At 46.2% G+C, this 22,155-nt stretch overlaps 2 protein-coding genes across 8 annotated transcripts in view; one reads left to right on the forward strand and one right to left on the reverse strand.

The window, feature by feature from the left end:
• Positions 1-2,298, forward strand: part of pcsk9 (proprotein convertase subtilisin/kexin type 9) — a 4,987-nt gene extending 2,689 nt beyond the window's left edge. For both annotated transcript variants that reach the window (XM_068592866.1, XM_068592867.1), the window contains 5 exons: positions 1-127; positions 204-352; positions 453-606; positions 1,184-1,308; positions 1,535-2,298. The exon at positions 1-127 is cut by the window's left edge and continues 44 nt beyond it. In XM_068592866.1, coding sequence (XP_068448967.1) covers positions 1-127; positions 204-352; positions 453-606; positions 1,184-1,308; positions 1,535-1,744 — 765 coding nt within the window. In that variant the 3' untranslated portion in view covers positions 1,745-2,298. The remainder of the gene's footprint in view (positions 128-203; positions 353-452; positions 607-1,183; positions 1,309-1,534) is intronic.
• Positions 2,299-4,443: 2,145 nt separating this feature from the next.
• Positions 4,444-22,155, reverse strand: part of usp24 (ubiquitin specific peptidase 24) — a 39,848-nt gene continuing 22,136 nt past the window's right edge. For 3 of the 6 annotated variants that reach the window (XM_068592880.1, XM_068592879.1, XM_068592876.1), the window contains exons 35-66: positions 21,249-21,410; positions 21,070-21,140; positions 19,898-20,058; positions 19,737-19,798; positions 19,337-19,528; positions 18,642-18,756; positions 18,363-18,507; positions 18,142-18,261; positions 17,926-18,051; positions 17,137-17,235; positions 16,967-17,049; positions 16,742-16,883; positions 16,525-16,644; positions 16,207-16,421; positions 15,265-15,389; positions 14,890-15,031; positions 13,874-14,024; positions 13,686-13,781; positions 13,088-13,191; positions 12,753-12,866; positions 11,463-11,670; positions 11,281-11,370; positions 10,642-10,744; positions 10,440-10,558; positions 10,204-10,317; positions 9,477-9,542; positions 9,335-9,401; positions 7,586-7,664; positions 7,364-7,439; positions 6,607-6,693; positions 6,359-6,469; positions 4,444-5,534 (exon numbers count right to left, since the gene is read on the reverse strand). In XM_068592880.1, coding sequence (XP_068448981.1) covers positions 5,472-5,534; positions 6,359-6,469; positions 6,607-6,693; positions 7,364-7,439; positions 7,586-7,664; positions 9,335-9,401; positions 9,477-9,542; positions 10,204-10,317; positions 10,440-10,558; positions 10,642-10,744; positions 11,281-11,370; positions 11,463-11,670; positions 12,753-12,866; positions 13,088-13,191; positions 13,686-13,781; positions 13,874-14,024; positions 14,890-15,031; positions 15,265-15,389; positions 16,207-16,421; positions 16,525-16,644; positions 16,742-16,883; positions 16,967-17,049; positions 17,137-17,235; positions 17,926-18,051; positions 18,142-18,261; positions 18,363-18,507; positions 18,642-18,756; positions 19,337-19,528; positions 19,737-19,798; positions 19,898-20,058; positions 21,070-21,140; positions 21,249-21,410 — 3,728 coding nt within the window. In that variant the 3' untranslated portion in view covers positions 4,444-5,471. Of the gene's footprint in view, positions 5,535-6,358; positions 6,470-6,606; positions 6,694-7,363; positions 7,440-7,585; positions 7,665-9,334; positions 9,402-9,476; positions 9,543-10,203; positions 10,318-10,439; positions 10,559-10,641; positions 10,745-11,280; positions 11,371-11,462; positions 11,671-12,752; positions 12,867-13,087; positions 13,192-13,685; positions 13,782-13,873; positions 14,025-14,889; positions 15,032-15,264; positions 15,390-16,206; positions 16,422-16,524; positions 16,645-16,741; positions 16,884-16,966; positions 17,050-17,136; positions 17,236-17,925; positions 18,052-18,141; positions 18,262-18,362; positions 18,508-18,632; positions 18,757-19,336; positions 19,529-19,736; positions 19,799-19,897; positions 20,059-21,069; positions 21,141-21,248; positions 21,411-22,155 lie in introns of all 6 variants that reach the window. The other 3 variants (XM_068592877.1, XM_068592878.1, XM_068592875.1) reach the window with 1 other exon arrangement.

Genomic DNA, 22,155 nt, shown 5'->3' on the forward strand with positions numbered 1-22,155 from the left:
GCGGAGGTCCTGCAGACGATGCTGCGCTACTCCATCAGCAACACGATCGACTTCCTGTCCCTGTCCGCCGCTCAGCGCCTCGTGACCCCGAACATGGTCGCCGCCATGGCGCCCGCCGACAGCACGAGTCAGTGACACTTATTATACTTTACACGCAGGCCAAGAGTGTGTAGTTCACCGTGTGTGTGTGTGTGTGTGTGCAGAGGAGGAGCTCCTGTGTCGCTCGGTGTGGTCAGAGAGGTCAGAGGTCGCGGGTGCCAACATGGCCGTCAGCCGCTGCCGCCGCGGCGAGGAGATGATGAGCTGCAGCGGCTACACTCTCGGCGGCGGCGCCGCGGGGGAAACCGTCACCGTGAGTTCAAACTGGAAATAAACTACTTGAATCTCAGGTGCAGCGCTGAAGCCCCTCCCCCTCCTCGTGTGTGTGTGTGTGTGTGTGTGTGTGTTCACAGGTGACCGGCGGGCGGATGGAGTGTGTCGCGCACAGCGCTGCGGGGGGAGGAGGCGTGTTCGCCGTGGCGCGGTGCTGCGTGACCGCCGGCCCGCGGTGCCGGGTCCACGCCGCCGGACCGGACGCAGAGCGCGGCGCCACGCCTCAACCACCAGGTCCATCTGAGTAATTTAAAAAGCTACAACATGCAGAAAACCTGTGTGAACATAGCTAATAAGTTCATACATGTGTACATTAATTTATGATACATACACACACGTGTACATGCGTCATACGTGAACCAGTGTAAACCCGTTAAACCCGGTTCCAGCTCTTCACGCTGCGGCTGGAACACCGTGGTCCATCATGCCAGTTACCATGGCGTTGCCTCTGTTAAATACGCTCCCCGCCGGCTGCAGTGTGTGTGTGTGCCGTGTGTGTGTGTGTGTGTGTGCCGTGTGTGTGTGTGTGTGTGGCGTGTAAAGAGCAGAGCTGTCAGACGTTGTTAGAACACGTCAGCGGCTCCTGACTTCACATCCTGTTTGCACATTTATGCACGTGTGCAATCATCATGTGCATAAACATGTGCAATACACATGTTCATGCACATGTTCATGCACGTGTGCAACAACACAATAGATGTGGATCAGCATTCTGAACAGCTTTTGTTTGATATGATGCAACTAAACAACGTGCCATGATGAACGGGCTTAACACTCGTTAAAGCTTCACGTCGCTCACGCGTCTCTTCAGGCTTCGCCTCTCGGCCCGCGGGCTCGATGCCGTCCAGAGCCGCCGCGGCGTCGCGCGGCGTGCGCTGCCGCGCCGCATCTCTGGAGTGCAACCTGCTGGAAAACAGATCGGCCGATGAAGACGAGGTGAATATTTAACGTCACCGGAGGATCAAAGTCAGGTTACTAACTGTTTATTTGTAGCCGTGATGTCTCTTTGTAGCTGTTATAAGTATCTTTGTAGTCTATTTCCGTCTCTTTGTAGCTGTTTCATGTCTCTTTGTAGTCTTCATCGTATCCTAGTAAACATCCTGAACGGATAGAAATGTCTTTGAGGATCACATCTCCACCTCCGGCTGCGGTTCTGTTGCAGGTGGAGGTGTCATGTCCGCCCGGCTGGACTCTGACCGGCTGCAGCTCCGTCCCTCAGGGCGCCGCCATCATGGCGCCGGCTGCTGGAGGCGACGCCTGTCGTGTCCGCGGCGGCGGCGGCGGCACGGGAGCCGCCGGCGCCGCCGTCTGCTGCCGCGTCCGACCATCGACACCAGTCTCTAATGTAGACGTCTCGTCGCTGGCTAACTGAAACCAAAAGGTCACTCAAAGGTCAAACGAACTGGTGAAGCTCTGCTCACCCTCGGTGAGTTCACTCCAGCTGAGTTTGAAAGTTTTGATCGTTTTATTGGATTAAACCCAAATTACGACGGCGAAAAAGGAAATTCTACCTATTTTTTCTCATTTCTTGACATTTATTTAATCCAATAAACAAAGTACAGACTCTGAACCTTTATCGGGAGCGTGAAGCCCTCGATGCCTACTCTCTACCGCCCCTAGAGGCGCTCTAGTGGTACTACAGGGTGGTACTCCTCCTACATGGTGCACCTTAAACTGCTATAATGAAGAATAACCCTGGAGCTGTGAGCCAACACAACATCTTTGTATGGTCCGAAACCAAGACGGACAATTTTATTTACTCCTTTCCAACCTGGACACCGGCAGACCCACACCTGCTTTTACCTTTCACAATAAAAGCCCCGAGACTTTTAATATATTTGCAGTTTCTTTGTTCATTTCTTTTACTCGTCAAATGTGGACAGAAATCTTTTAATTGAAATTGTAAAGCATCAAGTTTGACACTAAGACTTTACTATGTCATATAAATAAAGTTACTTATAAAAAAAAGGATGTGCGCGTGTCAGTCAGTCGGATGCACAGTGTTCGTCTTTTCCTCAACTTTAAGAATTCTCCGTCTCCGTTTTCTTATTCACGCCCATTATTGTCAACACGTCTTTGTTGAAAAGGAACACAAAGACAGGTTGACACAAAAGGACGCTCAGCAAGTCACACACACACACACACACGGTCTCATGAGTGTGTGTTTCCAGGGCTGATTGCGAGTAAATAACCACGGCTGTGATTAATCAGCCTGATGAGCTTCTGCTCTCTCAAAAACAAAATCAGATTTTTTACAATGATATTATTTGTTCGTCTTTCTGCGACAGAAAAAAACGAAATAAATAAAAATGCGTCATTTGGGAAGGTTTTCGGAGACCTGAGCTTCGCCGCAGCCCCACAATGCATTGCGTCTGGGCGCCTTCGCTAAATGGAACTCAGCCGCTCGTCATCATTTTACAACCTGTTACGTCTCCTGTCAAAATGTCTGCAAGGAAAAAAAAAAAAGGTCAGATTGTAAGACACAAACACAAAAAGGTGAGAATCTAAATGGAGTTTCTAAAAAAACAAACAAAAAACAAGTTTTACAAAAGGTTGTGCATTCCAGTTTATTTTATATCAAATTCCCCCCTTTAATCAAACTCCGATGTACAAATTAAAACTCGAGTTTTAACATGCGTTACAGGACCCTGCCATGGCAGGAGTGAAGTTCTTGACAGTAAAAACCCGTACAGACGCCACAACCCCCCCCCCCCCCCCCCCCGCACGATTACCCAAGATCCCTCCCTGCATCCCCATGATTAAAAACAAAAGATTGTTTCGGTGTGTGTGTTGGTTTCGTCCTCTTCTGCGAGTAGTTGTGTGATGATGATGATGAGGAGAGACTCTTGGCACAGACTGCATCAGGTAGCATGTGACCAGCCACAGAGAGGAGGAAGAGGAGGAGGAAGATGTTTGTGACAGTGAGTGACATTACACAGCAAACGACACTGAAAAGAGGAGGAGGAAGAGGAGGAGAGGAAGGGCTTCTTCTTCTTTTTCTCTGTCACACCGAAAAAGACAAACTTCACCACGTCTGACCGCCACACATGCAAACGTGACATCACAGCTAGAGAGGAGGAGGAGGGAGGAGGAAGAGGAGGGGGCGGGGCTAAAACAACCTCTGAGGAGCCTCAGTGGATTGATCACATGACGACTCACAAAAAAACCGATAAGACAGCGTTGCATGATGGGACTGTAAACATTGACCTGTTAAAGCTGAGAGGGGGCGGGGCTTCCCTAAAAGTACGCAGCGTGAAATCGGTATCTACAAAGTGTCTCTGAAAAGAAGCAGCAATATGTTTTTTTTTGCTTTAACACACACACACACACACACACACACACACACACACACACACACACACTGAGTTACATTCCTACAATCCTTTGTCACGACACACACGGGGCGTGTCCCCTGTTTTATTTAGGGTCTAAATGAGGAAGAGGAGGAGGAGGGATGAAGAAGACGAACCCTCCTCAGGAGATGTGACGATGCAGCGTGTGTGTGTCTGTGTGTGTGTGTGTGTGTGTGTGTAGGGGGGTGTCGGGAGGTTAAGGCACTTCAAGTCTCCCGACGACTGAGGAGCGATGGAGCTACGTTTTGGGTTCAGTTCCCCCCTCTGTGTGTGTGCGTGTGTGTGTGCGTGTGTGTGTGTGTGTAGACGAAAGCAAACAAAGGCGAAGCACAAAAATAAACACTTCATTCACAGAAACAGAAAAACCCTGAAAAAGCAGAAGTACAGTGAGGCGAGAACAAGCTGCTCTTGTGTGTCTGAGAGTGTGTGTGTGTGTGTGTGTGTGTGTGTGACACGCGCCGGCATGTTGTCGTGTGTGTGTTTGTGTGTTGTTCTTTGTGTGTAACCTTGGCACCTAAAAGTAAAACACTCTCCTGAGCTCTCCGCTTCAGTCGGCACTGAACGCTGATCCGTCTGTTTTCTCCCAGATCAGCTGTTGCTTTTGCATAAGGCTCGAGTCCCCCCCCCCCCTTCTAGACCTCCCCCCTCTAGACCACCACCCCCCACCCCCTCTAGACCCCTAACCCCCCCCCCCCCCCCAAAGAAACAAACCCCCTCCTCTCCAAACATTCAGTCCAGAGTCAAAGAAAAGTGTCAAAGAAAACTAAAAACAGGCGATGAAAAATAAGCATAAAAAAGAAAAGAAGAAACAGATGCAGCTCACGAGGCACCGAACACATCATGAGTTGTTAAAAGCAACGCAACACACACACACACACACACAAAGGACACGAGGAAGCGAGGACGCGAGGAGGCTCTAGAGGAACCGACCAGTGCTGCTGTACGTCACAATAGAACTGGGACCGGACTATAAAGTGCATACTTAACTTAACCCCTCCCCTCCCGCATGTGTGTGTGTGTGTCTGTACAAGTGTACACACACACCTCTGTGTGTGTGTGTGTGTGGGGGTTTCTCTAGAGCGGCTGACGCAAACCTCACACCCCCCCCCCAAAAAAACAACTAAAATAACTAAACAAAAAGACGTTTGCATGGCTGTGGAGGAGACTTTAAAATATTATCTTACACTGGAAATTACAGCTATGGAACAAATCTTTACAATATGAAGACGTCTGTGTCGATACGTTGGCAAATATGAGCAGAAAATTGTTAAAACACAACCCAAACCCATCCTCCACCTTGCTGTCATTCTGAGTGAATGAAGGAATAAAAACTGAAGTCGTCTGTGATTGAAGGTTTCTTTCTTTCTTTCTTTCATTTCATTTTTTTGTGTCTTTTTTTCTTCGTTTTTCTTCTTTGTGTACTTCCCCGTCGTCGTAATCTGCCCGTGATGATGATGCGTCTCCGTCGTCGCCCTCGGCCGCTCCGACAGGAAGTAATTTACGGTTTATTCCTAGCTCCTCCGTTGCTGCAGCGACCCGAGAGAGCGACAGTGTGTGTTTTTTTCTTGTTTCCCCTCCTCTGATTGGCTCGTTGTGGAGGTCCCAAAATGTCCCGGGCCAAATCCGGCGTGCGGTGCGGCACCTGCACCCGGTCGGCTGCACGGAGGAGGAGGAGCCGCCGCCGCCGCCGCCGCCGCCGCCGCCGCCGCCGCCGCCGCCCAGCGGTCTGAGGGCGGCTGGGAGGAGCTAGGGGTCGACATCTTCCAGGTCGCTCTTTGAGTCGCCGAGCATCATGGGAGACTCCGACCCCTGAGAGAAACATAAGTTTATTATTTTAACCAAAAATATTAAGACCCGAGAACAGTGTTCACATTCTGAGGAATGATTTACACGAATTTAAACAAAATGTCCATGAATTTTCACTTTAAAAAAAAAAAATTTAACGAATTTTCACATTTTTTTTTAACGATTTTTTAAATACAAATTTCCACTTTTTAAAAAAAAATAAATTTCCACTGTTTTTAAGTGTATTTATTTATTTATTATTATTATTATTATTTTTTTTACAATTTTCCACTTTCACAATTTTTTTAACGAATTTTCGCAACTTTTAATACGAATTTTCAAGACTTTTAGCCGAATGTCCACGAGAAAACATTGTGTGAAATGTGTGTGAACAGTAAAAAGTGATAAAATGTAGTATTTAAACTAACAATGAGGATTCAAAGCATACAGTAAACCTTAAATGACTCAAATGAATGAGACAATAGTTTCATTAAAAGAATAAACATTTATATAGATGCCTGTATGTATGCTGCTGATATTTTTTAGCCTCTTTCTTTTAAAAGCGTGTTAATTATTTAAACTCAGCGTAAATGAACGTCATGAACACATGAATATAACACATGAATATAACACATTTACACCACTTGTACACAACTTTTGGGATTATATTTATATAACGTTTGGGATTCCTGCCAGAGGGGAGTCTGACAGGCGGGCGCTGTGTGTGTGTGTGCATCCTGTCAGACACAGCGGGGGGCCCACAACCACGCAGCCGGTGTTTTTTAGTTTGTAATGCGATGAGTCACGCTAGCAATGGCCGCCGCCGCCGCCGCGCTGAGGGTGCTGACCTGTCGGAGGCTGCGCTCGGCGTTCTCGTTGGCCGGGCTGCCGTCGGAGCCGTTGCTGCTGCCGGACTGCTCCTTCTCGTTCAGCAGCGCGGTGGCGTACGCCAACGTGTCCTGCAGGGCGGCGCAAGACGAGGGAACGGGAGCAGAACGTCAAGTTAGTGGAGGAACCGCGTTGTTGTTGTTATGCATCGTGTGTGTGTGTGTGTGTGTGTGTGTGTGTGTGTGTGTGTGTGTGTGTGTGTGTGTACCTGTGCAGAGATGGTACGCTGGAAGGTTTTGTTGGTGGATGTCTCATTGGAGACGTTGCTCTGTGGAGTCCAGTAATGTTCAGTCATCTGAGGGAACAATATGATGCAAAATGTTATTATCTTTTGATAATTTAATGCTCCGAAGAGTTGAAAAGTCATGTATAAACAGTTAAAATAGTTATAAAGTCACGTATAAACAGTTAAAATAGTTATAAAGTCATGTATAAACAGTTAAAATAGTTATAAAGTCATGTAGAAACAGTTAAAATAGTTATAAAGTCATGTAGAAACAGTTAAAATAGTTATAAAGTCATGTATAAACAGTTAAAAAGCCAGGTATCAGTTGTTAAAATAATGTTTATATCGTTAAAATAGTTATAAAGTTAGATATAAATTGTTAAAAATATTTAAAGTCATGTATAAATTGTTATAATGTCCTGTATAAACAGTTAAAAAGCCAGGTATCAGTTGTTAAAATAATAAAAGGTAACGTCTATACCGTTAAAATACGTATAAAGTCAGTTATAAATTGTAAAAAAATATTTAAAGGTAGGTATAAGTTGTTAGAATAATTAAACGGTAATGTACAAATTGTTAAAAAGTCAGATATAAATTGTTAAAACCATTTACAAAGTCATCTTTGAAGTGTTAAAATAGTAATGTCTTGTTTCTCGTCAGCCGTCTGCTGTCACTCTCCAGTCAATAAAACACTAAAAGTCATTTCTTTGACGTTCGGCTCAGTGAGTTGGACGCTCGCCTTCTTCTGCAGCCACTGCACCGCCCAGCTCCAGTGACCAGACAGGTCCTTGAAGTAATCTTTGGCTGGAGCGCACCTGGTGGAGGAAGAGGAGGAGGAAGAGGAGGAGGCTCAGAGTCATCGTCGCCCAGTTTATCCACCAAAAAACACACAATTGAGTACAACATACGACGATGACTACTCCTGGACAACTCTTGACCTCTGACCCTCAGATGAACTCACTTCTGGGCCAACGTGACCAAGAACTTCACACACTGGTAGCAGCGCCGGCTGTCCACGTTGTTGCTCTGGTGCATCAACGCTGAGAGGAAGAAACAGGACGGTCAAGTTTTACACATTCAATTCATTTAATGCGCAAAATACAACGATCGCAATCTTTTTTGGGCATCCAAGCCTGCATTCTCTCTCCTGACCACCAGGGGGCGACTCCTCCGGTTGTATAGAAGTCTATGCTTCATGTGTTAAAGCTGCATTCTCTCTCCTGACCACCAGGGGGCGACTCCTCTGGTTGTATAGAAGTCTATGCTTCATGTGTTAAAGCTGCATTCTCTCTCCTGACCACCAGGGGGCGACTCCTCTGGTTGTATAGAAGTCTATGCTTCATGTGTTGAAGCTGCATTCTCTCTCCTGACCACCAAGGGGCGACTCCTCTGGTTGTATAGAAGTCTATGCTTCATGTGTTGAAGCTGCATTCTCTCTCCTGACCACCAAGGGGCGACTCCTCTGGTTGTATAGAAGTCTATGCTTCATGTGTTGAAGATGCATTCTCTCTCCTGACCACCAAGGGGCGACTCCTCTGGCTGTATAGAAGTCTATGCTTCATGTGTTAAAGCTGCATTCTCTCTCCTGACCACCAGGGGGCGACTCCTATGGTTGTATAGAAGTCTATGCTTCATGTGTTAAAGCTGCATTCTCTCTCCTGACCACCAGGGGGCGACTCCTCTGGTTGTATAGAAGTCTATGCTTCATGTGTTAAAGCTGCATTCTCTCTCCTGACCACCAGGGGGCGACTCCTCTGGTTGTATAGAAGTCTATGCTTCATGTGTTAAAGCTGCATTCTCTCTCCTGACCACCAGGGGGCGACTCCTCTGGTTGTATAGAAGTCTATGCTTCATGTGTTAGGGCTGCATTCTCTCTCCTGACCACCAGGGGCCAACTCCTCTGGTTGTATAGAAGTCTATGCTTCATGTGTTAAAGCTGCATTCTCTCTCCTGACCACCAGGGGGAGACTCCTCTGGTTGTATAGAAGTCTATGCTTCATGTGTTAGGGCTGCATTCTCTCTTCTATGGTTGTATAGAAGTCTATGCTTCATGTGTTAAAGCTGCATTCTCTCTCCTGACCACCAGGGGGCGACTCCTCTGGTTGTATAGAAGTCTATGCTTCATGTGTTAAAGCTGCATTCTCTCTCCTGACCACCAGGGTCGACTCCTCTGGTTGTATAGAAGTCTATGCTTCATGTGTTAAAGCTGCATTCTCTCTCCTGACCACCAGGGTCGACTCCTCTGGTTGTATAGAAGTCTATGCTTCATGTGTTAAAGCTGCATTCTCTCTCCTGGCCACCAGGGGGCGATTCCTCTGATTGTATAGAAGTCTATGCTTCATGTGTTAAAGCCGCATTCTCCCTCCTGACCACCAGGGGGCGACTCCTGGTGGTCAGGAGTCTATATAGAAGTCTATGCTTGTATAGAAGTCTATGCTTCATGTGTTAAAGCTGCATTCTCTCTCCTGACCACCAGGGGGAGACTCCTCTGGTTGTATAGAAGTCTATGCTTCATGTGTTAAAGCTGCATTCTCTCTCCTGACCACCAGGGGGAGACTCCTCTGGTTGTATAGAAGTCTATGCTTCATGTGTTAAAGCTGCATTCTCTCTCCTGACCACCAGGGGGCGACTCCTCTGGTTGTATAGAAGTCTATGTTTCATGTGTTGAAGCTGCATTCTCTCTCCTCCAACAGAAAGCGCTGAGTCATACCTAGAAGGCCTTTCTCCGACTCGAAGGCGTACTTCAGCCTCTGCGTCTGCAGCGGGTCCTCCATCACCTGGAAGAGTTAAAGGTTAGCAGCCGATGGCATCATGGCGGCGCCCTCGTCGCTCGCGGCGTGCGGTGGACTCACCAGCAGCTCCTGCAGCATCTGGAACACGTTCTTCAGCTCGTGAGGCGGCGCCGTCTCCAGCTGCGTCTACGGGTCAGCAAAGTAGTCCAGAAGGTTTTAGGCTCGTTCCCCGACAGCCGGGAGAGTTTGTACAGTTTGACAATTTTGGACGACTTTTTCATGACTTTAAAATACATTTCCATGAGCAGAAACGTTGTAATATCTCCGTGTGGACGTGAAAAAAGTGATAAAATGTAGTATTTAAACTAACAATGAGGATTCAAAGCATACAGTAAACCTTAAATGACTCAAATGAATGAGAGACAATAGTTTATTAAAAGAATAAACATTTATATAGATGCCTGCTTATATTTTGAGCCATTATTTCTAACTCAGCGTCAAGAAACGTCATGAACACATGAATATAACACATTTACACAACTTTTACTACACAACAGGACTTTTCCAGGCCTGAAAATATTCCTTTGAATATTCAATTCATTTTTACTAGGTTTTCCCATGGCTGTAAGAACATTTTCATAACTTTTCCATGACTTTAAACCAAATTTCCATGACTAAAAATGATGTAATATCGTCGTGTATACATAAAAAAAGTGAGAAAATTAAATATTTAAAGTAACAATGAGACTTTTCCAGGCCTGGAAATAACCATTTAAAAAATGCCATGACTTTTCCAGGTTTTCCCACAGCCGTAAAAACCCTGTAATGATGTTTTTTTTGGTTTTACCTTGAGCAACTGCAGCACACCGAGGGAGAAGGGCTCGTTACAGTAGGACGAGTAGGTCACCATCTCTATCAGGAGGGACAGAGGACCCGACAGCTCGCGCATGGCGAACATCACCTGCAAACAAACAAACAAACAAACAAACATCCACAGCGAAGAACGTCAGTCAGAGGACGACGAGGACGACGGCACCGCCTGGATCGATGCCGACTAAAGCAGTTTCTTTTCTTCCACGTCACCTCCAGAAGGTAAGGCTGTCCCTCCGGAGTGAAGAGCGACGCCAGGATGTCGGCGTGGAGGGGGAGGAGCTGGGTGGAGGCCGGCACGCAGCTCACGCGCAGTTTGAACCCTCCCGGAGCTGCGAGGGGGGGAGAAAAGGGTTAGACCGAGAGTCGGCTCGTACGGAGACGTCGACCCCGTCGGGGTTTTCCAGCGCCTCACCCTGCGTCCGCTGGGCGTTGAGGTCAGAGTGCAGCGTGATGAGCGCCAGAGTGTTGTGCAGGTGGAGGAACTCGCGAGCCTGAGCCGGACTCCACCGCCGGTTCTGTGCAGACACACGGAGAGAATAGTTCGCGTTATATATATATATATATATATATAAAAAAACACATTTTATTCCTCATTCTTGCATCTTAAAAATCTTACAATTAGCAATTAAAAACTCCAGTCACATTTTATGCGTTTTGTGAACAGTAAACGCTAGATTTTATAATATTTTCACAGCTTTTCCTCGGGGTCGGACCTCTTTTAAGAGGAACTGAAGGAGTTGTATGTGCTCTGAATCCTTAGGAGTCTAAAATACGTTGACAGCAGAACATTACTTTGCTTCTTCTACTCTAGTAAAACTCTATTTTATTGTTCCTCTGGTCACATGATCTTCTTCTGTTGCTGAAGGTTTCTCCTGATCTTAAAACGTGTGTGAAGCTACTTTGAAATGCACAAAATAAACCGCAGAGCATTGACTCTGGAGAAGAAGCTCACGCACAAACGCACTTCTTAAACGTCGGTACTGTCCCTTTAAATGTTAAGAAACTCCTGAATGGAAAACGTTCACGGGTCAAAGTGATAAAAAAGTTGCACCTGGTTGTTTTGCCTGTTGGGTCCCAACAGGAAGATGAGCATCCGCCGATAAGCCGAGTGTTTCAACAGCAGCTGGCAGGGGCCGCATCCCTGCGAAAGACCAACAAAAACACGTCAAACTCAATGCTTTTGAACCCTAAAAAAGAGCGTCCGAGTCCAGGCACCAGCCCACGGCGCCTCACCCTCTGGGCGAAGTTGCTGAAGAGGCCGAAGTACTGAGCGCAGTTCTTGACGTTCTCGGGGACGTCCTTGTCCAGCAGCGACAGCAGCGTGTCGGTCAGGCCGTCCACGCCCGGGTCTCCGAAGAGGAGCGCGCTCTCCAGCGTCCTCTCCAAGATGGACGCCACCACCACCCGCACCTCCCGCACGCTGCACTCCAGCAGGCAGATCCTGAGAGGAGGGAGGAGACGCAGAGGAGACCGATGTCGGCGTTTGTGCACGAACAGAGAAGGAAACAAAGAAACGTCCGAAGCGTCTTTTGAGAAGAAAAGGAAACGAAGTCTGCGTTGTTTCCTTTATTTAAGAGTAAAGATGTTTTTACTGTCAGACGCACTGAGAACAGTTATTCTACAAAAGCTTATTTTGCTCTTCCACCCAACACAGAATCACAATAAACTAAAAAGGTACAAAAAATAAATAAATTAAAAATACGGCACAAAATCTAAAAAAACGGTATTGCACAAAAATGTGATAATACTATTGCTATGATAAAAATAATATTGCTCATATATATATCGATAATATATATAAATATATATACATTATAATATATATATTTTTTCATGTGTGCAAATACTTCTGATCTTTTTCCTCTCCACTGTTAGATATTTATATATTTATATCATAATCTGCGTTTCCCCTGACATTTTTATTAAATAAGATATTTAGCAGTAAATAAATATTAGTTATTCTTTGAACCGTTTAACTTTATTTTCATTGTTCTAACAAAGTGAAAGCTCTTTTTTTTGTCTGACGGGTTAATGCAGTACTGTGAGGTGTTACCTAGCAGTACTGTGAGGTATTACCTAGCAGTACTGAGAGGTGTTACCTAGCAGTACTATGAGGTATTACCTAGCAGTACTATGAGGTATTACCTAGCAGTACTGTGAGGTATTACCTAGCAGTACTGTGAGGTATTACCTAGCAGTACTGTGAGGTATTACCTAGCAGTACTGTGAGGTGTTACCTAGCAGTACTATGAGGTATTACCTAGCAGTACTATGAGGTATTACCTAGCAGTATTATGAGGTATTACCTAGCAGTACTATGAGGTATTACCTAGCAGTACTGTGAGGTATTACCTTGCAGTACTGTGAGGTATTACCTAGCAGTACTGTGAGGTGTTACCTAGCAGTACTGTGAGGTATTACCTAGCAGTACTGTGAGGTATTACTGTGTAGTTTGTCCGTCTGACCTCTTTCCTGCATCGCAGACACACCTGCACTCGCAGCTTCTTGCCCATCGGCACTCACCTGGTCATCTCTCGGCCCTCCGGTCCGACCAGGTACTGCACCAGCCACTGGCACGCCTCGCAGCTCTTGGACAGCAGCACCTCCACCGTCGCCATCCACTCCTCCGTGTCCACCCTGCAGGTAAAAACGCTCCTTTGAGTCAGAACCAACGTCTTCAAACATGGCGGGACGCGAGCGGATGTCGGGTTGATACCAGGCTGCAACCTCCGGTTGTATAGAAGTCTGTGCTGCGTGTGTTAAAGCTGCCTGTTCAGCCTCCATGTTGTTTTGACTCCCCGGACGTCCGAGGAGCTCGTGAGCAGTAGCGGAGGCGCGACACTGACGCTGGTGCGTACCTGAGTTTCTTTTTGGTGTGCAGGTAAGTGTGCAAGAGGAAGTGGACCGCCAGCTGAAGACTCTCTTTGGCCATGGGCTGGTAGTCTGGATGCTTCAGCTTCGTCTGGAACACACACACACACACACACACACACACACACACACACACACACACACACACACACACACACACACACACACGTTGGGAAAAACGTCCAAAAACAAACGTAGTCTTCCAAGAAAAGTGTGTAAATCAAACTTAAAGTGGCAGATTTCCAATTAAAATAATATCCCTGAATGAGACAAAAGGCCCACTGATCAAAGTATTGCTACATATATATATATATATATTACATATATATATTTACAGTATTATGAACTTGGCATGTGTAAAGAAATGTCACATTAAAAGTATTTAACTGGCGAAACAAAATAAAAAGTGTTCATCAGTAAAACAGAAACGGCCATTTTTCTAATTTTTTGACAGCGGATCAGTTGGAAACGTTCCCCGCGCTCGGAGGCGTGGAGTAATGATATTATACGTTCCACCAGCGGGGAATCAGATGAAGCTCCAGCTGGACTCTGTGAACCAGAAACACAAACGGCAGAAGCACGTACTGCGTTGACGGAGGCCAGGGAGAGCGTGAAGTTGAAGTAGTCGCTGTTGTAGACGTCTCGGTTCCTCATGAACTTGAGGTTCTCGTCCCTCACCATCTGAAGGAAGCGCAAACGAAGAGAGAGGTCAGAAGAAGCCGGACGCGTCACCTGAACGGAGGTCACAGGTTTCCTTTCCTCCTCCTCTGTACCTGGTAGATGCTGGCCGGCATCTTCTCCACAAACAGGCCCTTCTTCTCGCCCTTGCGGACCAGGCGGGTGAGGAGGGTGAGGCGGTCGTTGTTGGCCCTCGGGGGACGAGGAGACGACTGAGGGGAGACGTCAGGAGACGACGGGGCCGACCTGCAGGACCAGAGAGACAAAGGGAGGATTTAGGGATCCATGGAAGATTAAAGCTGCATCTTTAGAGAGATTCAGAAAAGGCTGCAAAAATTAGAAAAGTGGTTTAGGCGCATTTTTTCCCCATAAACTGGTTTGGAGCGAATGAAAAGAAGAAGAAGAAGAAGAAGAAGGAAGAAGATGCAAGAAGATGGGGAGGAGGAGGAAGAGGAAGGAGGCAGAAGGAAAAAGAAGGAAGGAGGCAGAAAGAAGTAGAAGAGAATGAGAAGAAGAAGAAGAAGAAGAAAAAGAAGAAGAAAAAAGGAAAAGAAGGAAGAAGGAAGAAAGAAGACGACACAAGAAGAAGAAGAAGAAGAAGAAGAAGAAGAAGAAGGAAGAAAGAAGATGACAGAAGAAGAAGAAGAAGAAGAAGAAGACGGAGAAGACGAAGGAAGAAAGAAGATGACAGAAGAAGAAGACGACAGAAGAAGAAGAAGAAGGAAGAAGGCAGAAAGAAGAAGAAGAGAATGAAAAGAAGAAGAAGAAGAAGAAGAAGAAAAAGAAGAAGAAGAAAAAAGGAAAAGGAAGAAGAAGGAAGAAAGAAGACGTCACAAGAAGAAGAAGAAGAAGAAGAAGAAGAAGAAGAAGAAAAAGAAGGAAGAAAGAAGACGACAGAAGAAGAAGAAGACGAAGAAGACGAAGAAGAAGAAGGAAGAAAGAAGACGACAGAAGAAGGAAGAAGGCAGAAGAAAGAAGGCAGAAGAAATAAGCGGAAGAAAACCAAATAAAAAACGATATCCTTGAAGAAATACGATCTCGCCTCTGTTTAAAAATACTGTCATAAGAATAAAATAAACGTGATATATTAAAATAACCATAAAACGCTCACAGAGTCAGGTCCTCGGCCTCCTGCCTCATGATGCTGACTCTGCTTTTTTTGGGCAGGACGGGCGAGTTCTGGTCGCTGATCTTCTGATAGAACAACATGTAGGCGTTCCAGTACCTCCTGCGCACGTCGGGGTAAGGGTTGGCTGCACACACACACACACACACACACACTTATATAAATATATATGTATATCTCGAGGTGACTGAGTGTTTGCATGAGGAAACATCTTGTTTTTAAAGTCTTTAAGGTGCAACATTTGAGTCAAAGTGTAATAAAATCAACGTGGTTGTAATACCAGGTGCACCACTAGAGGCGATAGTGAGTCACTGCGTCGTCTAAATAAGATCCTCGTCTCCTCAGAGCGTAAACACTCACACTGGTCGTAGACTTTGGGTCGGTACTCTCCGCCGAAGCACTCGTACTCCAGCGTCTCGTCGTTCATGTCAAACTCCTCCACCACGTTGTCGTTGAACTTGTACCAACGTCCTCGAGCGCTGCCGCTGAGAGGAGGAACAAAGATGGAGGGCAGAGATGGAGGGAGGGGAAAGACGAGGGGAACCACAGGTTAGATTCTGACTCATGAACCTCGCAGCGCAATGAAATCAACAAAAACAGGAAACGAAAGAAAGGTTCGATGTCACAGACGCCTGGACTTTCAGACTCGCCGCCTGAGAGGACAAAAACTTCAGTATTTCATCAAAACTACCTCATAATGTTCATTGATTTACAGAATTTAAACCCTTTTGTTTTTTTACACTGTTGTTTTTTAAACACTTTTAATTATTTTCTGTGTATAAATGGGATATATATTATTTCCCCCACATTCTGGGATATTTAAATGATACCAAATTGATGTTAATGCAAGTGAATCTTTTGTACAGTGTCATAAAAACAAATAAAACTGCAATAAAATACGTTATACAATATTCATACATTTTCATCTTTAAATGCCAATTTGTTGCACATCATGAAACTGTTTATTTCTATTTTTATAAAATGTAAATGTATATGTTTTTTTCCACAATCTGAGACATGTCGATGCTTAGCAATGATATTAATGCGTTGCATCAAACTCATAATTCAGCAGCAAAAACTCCCGTAAACATGAGAAAAAGTCTCAATCAAGTGGAAGACAGTAAAAAATTAAAGTTTCTCGTACTTTTAATGGGTTTTAACGGGGACATTATTTATCCTTAATGTGTCTGAATGTCTCTGTTTCGGCTGCTAACTTAAACACAGACGAGAGATGAAGCTACACGTTGGTTAAGTCGCTCGTCTTCGAGCTTGAACGCGTCAACACAACGCGGCGCCGCTCACCGCCTGTCCTTGATGAAGGAGTAGTAGTGTCCGGCGTGCGCCTGCCCGCTGTGCACCACGACGCCCACCAGCTCGTAGTTCTCCGAGATGGTGACCTTCTTCCTGGGCGAGCCGCCCGAGGTCCCGTCGGCTCGGCCCTCGCCGCCCTCCACGCTGCAGTCCTGCCGGGCCATGCCGGAGACGGTGTAGGGCTCCATGTTCAGCACCCAGGGGAACTGTGCACAACAACAACACCAACAGAGTCCATCACAGTCACATAAACGACAACGACGACGACGACGACACGGTCCGCGCGAATCGAGCGAGGACTTCCCGTACCCGGATCTGCTCGTCGTATTTGATGGAGCGGCCGCTCTCCCAGTCGAAGCCGAAGCGCATGAGGTGGATGCAGAGCACGCTGGGCAGGGACTTGATGCACGTCCTCTTCACGGTGGTTCTCTGCGCGGATGAACGGAAAGCAGGCGTGAGCTCGATGGCGGCGAGGTCGCGTTAAACAAAAAGGACAAAAACCCCTCCTGCGGCGCGGCCGGCTCACCTTCTCCTTGCACTTCTCGCAGTAGTAGGCGTTGCTGCCCTCCAGCACTTCTCCTCTCACAAACTGGTCCAGGGAGATCTCCAGGCTCTGGCACGACGTCACGCCGAGGTTCAACGCCATGAAGGTCTCTTCCCGCTCGTACCTGCATTTAAGAAAAGAAAAGGTGAGTAAGAAGGTGTGACGAGTCCCCAAAAGGAGGCGGCGGTGCGGAGCGCTCTGGCTCACCGGTGAGGACAGTCTTTGCAGATCTTCTGGTCCGAGAAGATTCCCTGAAACGTGTTTTTGAAGATCTGTTCACGACCCATTTTCTGGTGGAGGGAGAGTCACGTCGTTAGTAGAAAGAAAGAAGAAGAAGAACTCTCTTCTCGTGCGGTTTAACGCCAAAAGGTCCTGACCTTGAGATGCTCGTCCAGCTGGTCCACCAGGCTGGTGAAGAACTCGTAGGCGTCCTGCTGCTCGCGGACGTACAACTCCTTGTTCCACATCTTGAAGATCTGCAGCAGACGGGACACACGAGCGCATGAATAGTTTGTTTTTTTTGTGTTATTATGAAGTCACAAGTTCCCAAAAAGAAGTGTTTTCCTACTAAATAAGTTAAAGCATTGAATTTGTGCGATTTGTTACATAAAAAAACACTAAACAACCGTGTTATTTGTGTTAAAAAGCAGCTTGTCTACCAGTTATATTTCTGTTTATATATATTTTATATCTTGAACTTGTTATTCTTAAAGTTATAGAGAATTGAGAAGTAATAAAAAACTTTTTTCTGTGTATTTGTGCAAGTTTAGATTTTACAATCAGTTGATATAACTTATAAAAACATATAAACTTGATAATATTATACACACTTCACTCGTCTTTCATGCAGTAATCTGCCGCCTTAATGACCCCATAAAGTGAAAGATTTACGCTCTTAGCGGTTCGGTAATAAACTAAATCGAAGTCATGCAACAGTTTAACTGAAGATAAAACTTCACAGCGAGAAGAAACCCGACGAGAGAACCGGCTCTGAGACTCAAGAGACCTCGTCGTGTTAATGTGCAGAACAACAACCCAGAATAATGGAATAACGCCGTCATCTGCGTGTCAACCGGTTCCCTGAACGCCCCGCCTGCAGTTCTGTCTGCCGGCTAAACGTCTCCAGTGTTTCGGGATCAGCCGGCGCCCGGCGAGCGGCGCGTTACCTTCCAGAAGTTCTCGGGGATGTAGTACTGCAGCTTGCTCTCCATCAGGTGGCCGAACAGAGACTGCACCTGGTAGAAGACGCTCTCCTCCGGCTGATCCGTGTCGTCCTCGATGGACAGGAACGCCTGCAAACCCCAAAAACAAACAAACGCGGCGTGACACAGCGGTGAAGGTGTGCTGCACGCTGACTTCTTTAAAAAAACAAGGCTGCGTACCTCCGGCAGGCCGGGCTGCATGTAGAGCTGCTGAAACACAGCGTTCATGTAACACGTGGCGCCGCCGTTCTTCAAGCCGACGAAGCCCGAGACGGACCGGCTCTCTACGGGGGGAAGGTACTGCGACACACAGAGACACACACACGCTTTAATACTTGCATCCAGACCCACACACACACACGTCGCGGCATAGATATGTACGATCCCGGTCGGCGTCTCACGTCGAACTCCTTGCAGAGCGACGGGTCGGACTGGTGGTGCATGGACATGAGCTCCCTGGTGATCAGCCGCAGGTTGGGCAGCGAGCTGTCGGCGAGCATCACCAGCACCTCGTAGGCCGCCAGCCGGCTGCTGGCGGTGCTGCACCTGAACGCATCCCAAAAAAACAAGGTTAACGTAGCGGGTCGACACCGTTTCAACACACACACACACAGAAAGAAATCCATCCCACAGGAGGAAAGATGAACGGTAGCGGTGGGAGGAGAACTAACGTGTCGTACTTCGGGTGGAAGTCGTGGCTCGGCGCCGGGGACGGCGCGGGGTTGGAGCTGTTGATGATGATGCGAGAGGCTCGGAACAGGAAGTCGTCCAACAACTGCTGGATCAGAGACGGACCTGGAGGAGAGAGAGACAAAGAGAGAGAGAGAGAGAGAGAGAGAGAGAGAGAGAGTCTCGGTCAAAGCTTTTCACTGGGTGGAGATTTAGTTCTGGTCCACAAGTAGTAGTTTAATTTAATTAATATGCGTGTTGGTGAAGCTGCTACGAGGTCAAAGTCCGGCAACACTCCAGATTGCATCGTCACAGCTGGAAAGGCAGAACTCGCGCTGTATCGTGATGTTATTTTGAAGCTTTACGTACAAAAATAATGGTGAAATTTCCGCATTTTTGAGGAGATCTGAGAAGCAAACTGGTCTTTAAATCACTCTTAAGAAAAAAGAAGGAAAATTGTCTTGCTTTTCTGGGATTTTATACACTTTTTACGACAATAAACTGCTTTAATCTCTTTGCAAAGCACTTTGTAACTTGTAAATAAACCTTATTATTATTTGCATATTTGGTATCGAGGTAATCCAAATGCACCGGAGAGTAAATAAGTTGTGTTACCTACATATTGTGACACTTGGATTCGGTTACTAAACCTTTCTTGCAACCACGTCCACCTCCTAAACTTCCTCAACGCGTGGCGGCCGCTCACCCAGATGCTCCTTCTCGTTGCCGCACAGCGACAGCAAGGTCTTGATGAGCCGCAGGTGTCCGGCCAGCAGGATGTTGTCGGCCTCGCTCGTCTCCATCTCGGAGCTCCAGCTGGGCTCGAAGTTGTCAAGCCAGGAGATCTCGTCCTCGAGCATCGTGGCCGCGCTCACTTTCAGCACCTCCATCTCCGACGCTGGAGGAGGAGGAGGAGGAGGAAGAGGAAGGAGGAGGAGAGAGAGAGAATACAATGTGAGATCAGTTCCTACATCTGGGACAATGATTCACATCTAAATGGGAACAAATGAGTTACTCTACTGGGGATTAATAACGCCATCCATCCCTCCCTCCCTCCCTCCATCTCTCTCTCCCTCCCTCCATCCATCCATCCCTTCCTTCCTTACTGGTGAGGTCGTCCAGAAGCTGACATCTGAGGTCAAAGTACTCGGTGCATTGTGAGAGCAACCTGAGAAGAAAAAGCCACATCAGCACAACAGACTTCCTCTGAAGCTAAAGGTGTGTGTGTGTGTGTGTGTGTGTGTGTGTGCGTTCCTCTCTGACGTACCTCTGGTTGACTCCTCTCATGATGGAGGTGGGGCTCCACAGCGGCAGCTGCGCGGTGAGGACGACCGAGATGAGGAAGAGGTTTGGCTTCTGGACTTCGGCGAAGGCCGACGTGTCGGTCTGGCTCAGCGTGTAGAGCTGGTCACAAGCAACGCGCCGGATCTGCAGAGAGAGGAACGGACGCAGGTGATGGGGATGGATTTCTGCAGCGCTTTTTACGCTAGAACCCCAAAAAACCCGTTCCCGGGATTTAAAGATAGTTTTTTTTTGAGAGCCAGAAGCTTAATTATCATTATTAGACCCTGTTACTTTGTGTTTAGATAAACATTTAGTTTATATTTATAAATATTTATTTTTTCATACGCTGTTGCATGCAGACAACACAAGATTTTTTGCATCTTCCCGACGGTCCTTGAACGCATCGCGTGCAACGAACGCTTCCGTCAGAAAAAAAGCAACCAAAACGAAGCTCGAAATTGTCATATTTCATCCAAAAATATTTATTCTTTGCCTCATTTGAAATCTCGCCCTGAATAAACCTTTTAATTTAACCAGATCCTGTAAAAAACATTAAATTTAGCGCTCCTCAGCGCAACTACGAAGCAACGACCGAGTCGCCTGAGACCGACAGACACGTGACGAATAAATCTGTGAACTTTGACTGAGAGACGACAAAAAAAGGTTTTAAAAATGTAAATAATTCTACAGCTTGTAGATAATTCCCCCTGGGAACATGTTGAATATATCTATGCAACATTAGAGATAAAATAAGATTAGATAATCATTATTAGTCCCTGAGTGGGGAAATTACAGGATTACAGCACCATTGCTCACAAGTAAATAAAGATAAAATCAATATAAATAAACAGTAGAACGGTAATAAAACTAAATTAAAAATTAAACAGTACGACGAATATTAAATATACAGATGGAATAAATAAAAGTATATGAAAGTACTTCAACATAACATAAAGATTCCATTGTTTTATTGTTTTTATAACTGTGTTATTCTGCACAAAAGACAGAGTTATCTCTCCTTCTAGCCGCGATCGAGTCGTTTCCACAGAGCCGCAGGACTTAAATATTGCCGGTAAATAAAGAGAATATATTTTAAAAACACAGCGTAACTGTGCGGCGTTCAGAGGGTTAAACAAACAAAAAGAGGTTGTTTACCTCTCCGCTGGGAGACCCCAGCAGAACGTCGATGATGAAGTCGTTGACGGAGGGAAGGTTGTAGAAGGAGCCTGGAGGGAGGAAGCAAACTACAGGATGTAGAAGTGCGATGATGTCACGGCGCCGCCGAGAGGCCGCACGCGCACTAATTATCACGACGGTGCGTTTGAGTGTCTTACACAGCTGCTGACAGCGGAGCTGCAGACAGGTGACGAGCAGCGACAGAGCCTCGCGGGCGATGATGGCGTCTTTGACGGAGACGCACTGCTGTCGCACGCATATCCCAGCATGCAGCGCTGTGGGCGTGGTCTCCCCCTCGCTGCTGGAGCTGCAGTTACTTCCTGCAAAGATAAAAGACAGAGAAAAGTATTTAGGTTTTGTTTTTCACTCGATCTAGAACTTTGTTTTGAGTTTTTTGGGAGCTCTGATGGTCAGACTCGTAGTTCATTCTCAGCTTAAAAAGGTAAAAAGGAGTCTGGAGAGTATTTTTCTTTACTTCTGTTTGTTTTTTAAGGTTTTCCAGCAAGCGTCAGAGATAAACAAACAAGAAAAATCTGAGCAATTTCAGTTTTTCTTTTAGAAACCATGCGTGAAAATCCTCCCGCTCTTATTTGAAGTCCCAGCATGCCCCATTCAGACAATCTTTTGGCAATAAATACGTAATATTTTTTCCATTTTTGAACCAAATGGCACAGTTTTTCGACTGAAACTCCTTCCTAACAGACCAAGACTTTGTTTTATTGCATTTCTTGTTGCAAATTCTGATTCTTTAGGTCCTAATCTTTCCAAAAATGTGTCTTATTGATGCTCCAGGAGGCTTTTTGGGGGAATCTGGCTCATATCAAGCTGGATGTTCATAGTTATGATCAAAATATCTTTTTAAAAATGATTTTGTCGCAGATATACATTTTTTTCCCAAGACTCTGCTGAACAAATACACACAATAAACACAAGTATTGGAATGAATTTGAGTTTTCTACGACGACTCAAACACAGGGAAAAAGAGGTCTGGAGACAAAATTACAGTTTTCAATGGGTTACTGATAAAGACGTGATGGAAACAACTCAGGTGTTCAGGTTAATGTG

Source organism: Clinocottus analis, unplaced genomic scaffold (genome assembly GCF_023055335.1).
Source record: "Clinocottus analis isolate CAN_PGR_092001 unplaced genomic scaffold, fCliAna1.0.p SCAF_28, whole genome shotgun sequence".
Classification (NCBI taxonomy): Eukaryota; Metazoa; Chordata; class Actinopteri; order Perciformes; family Cottidae; genus Clinocottus; species Clinocottus analis.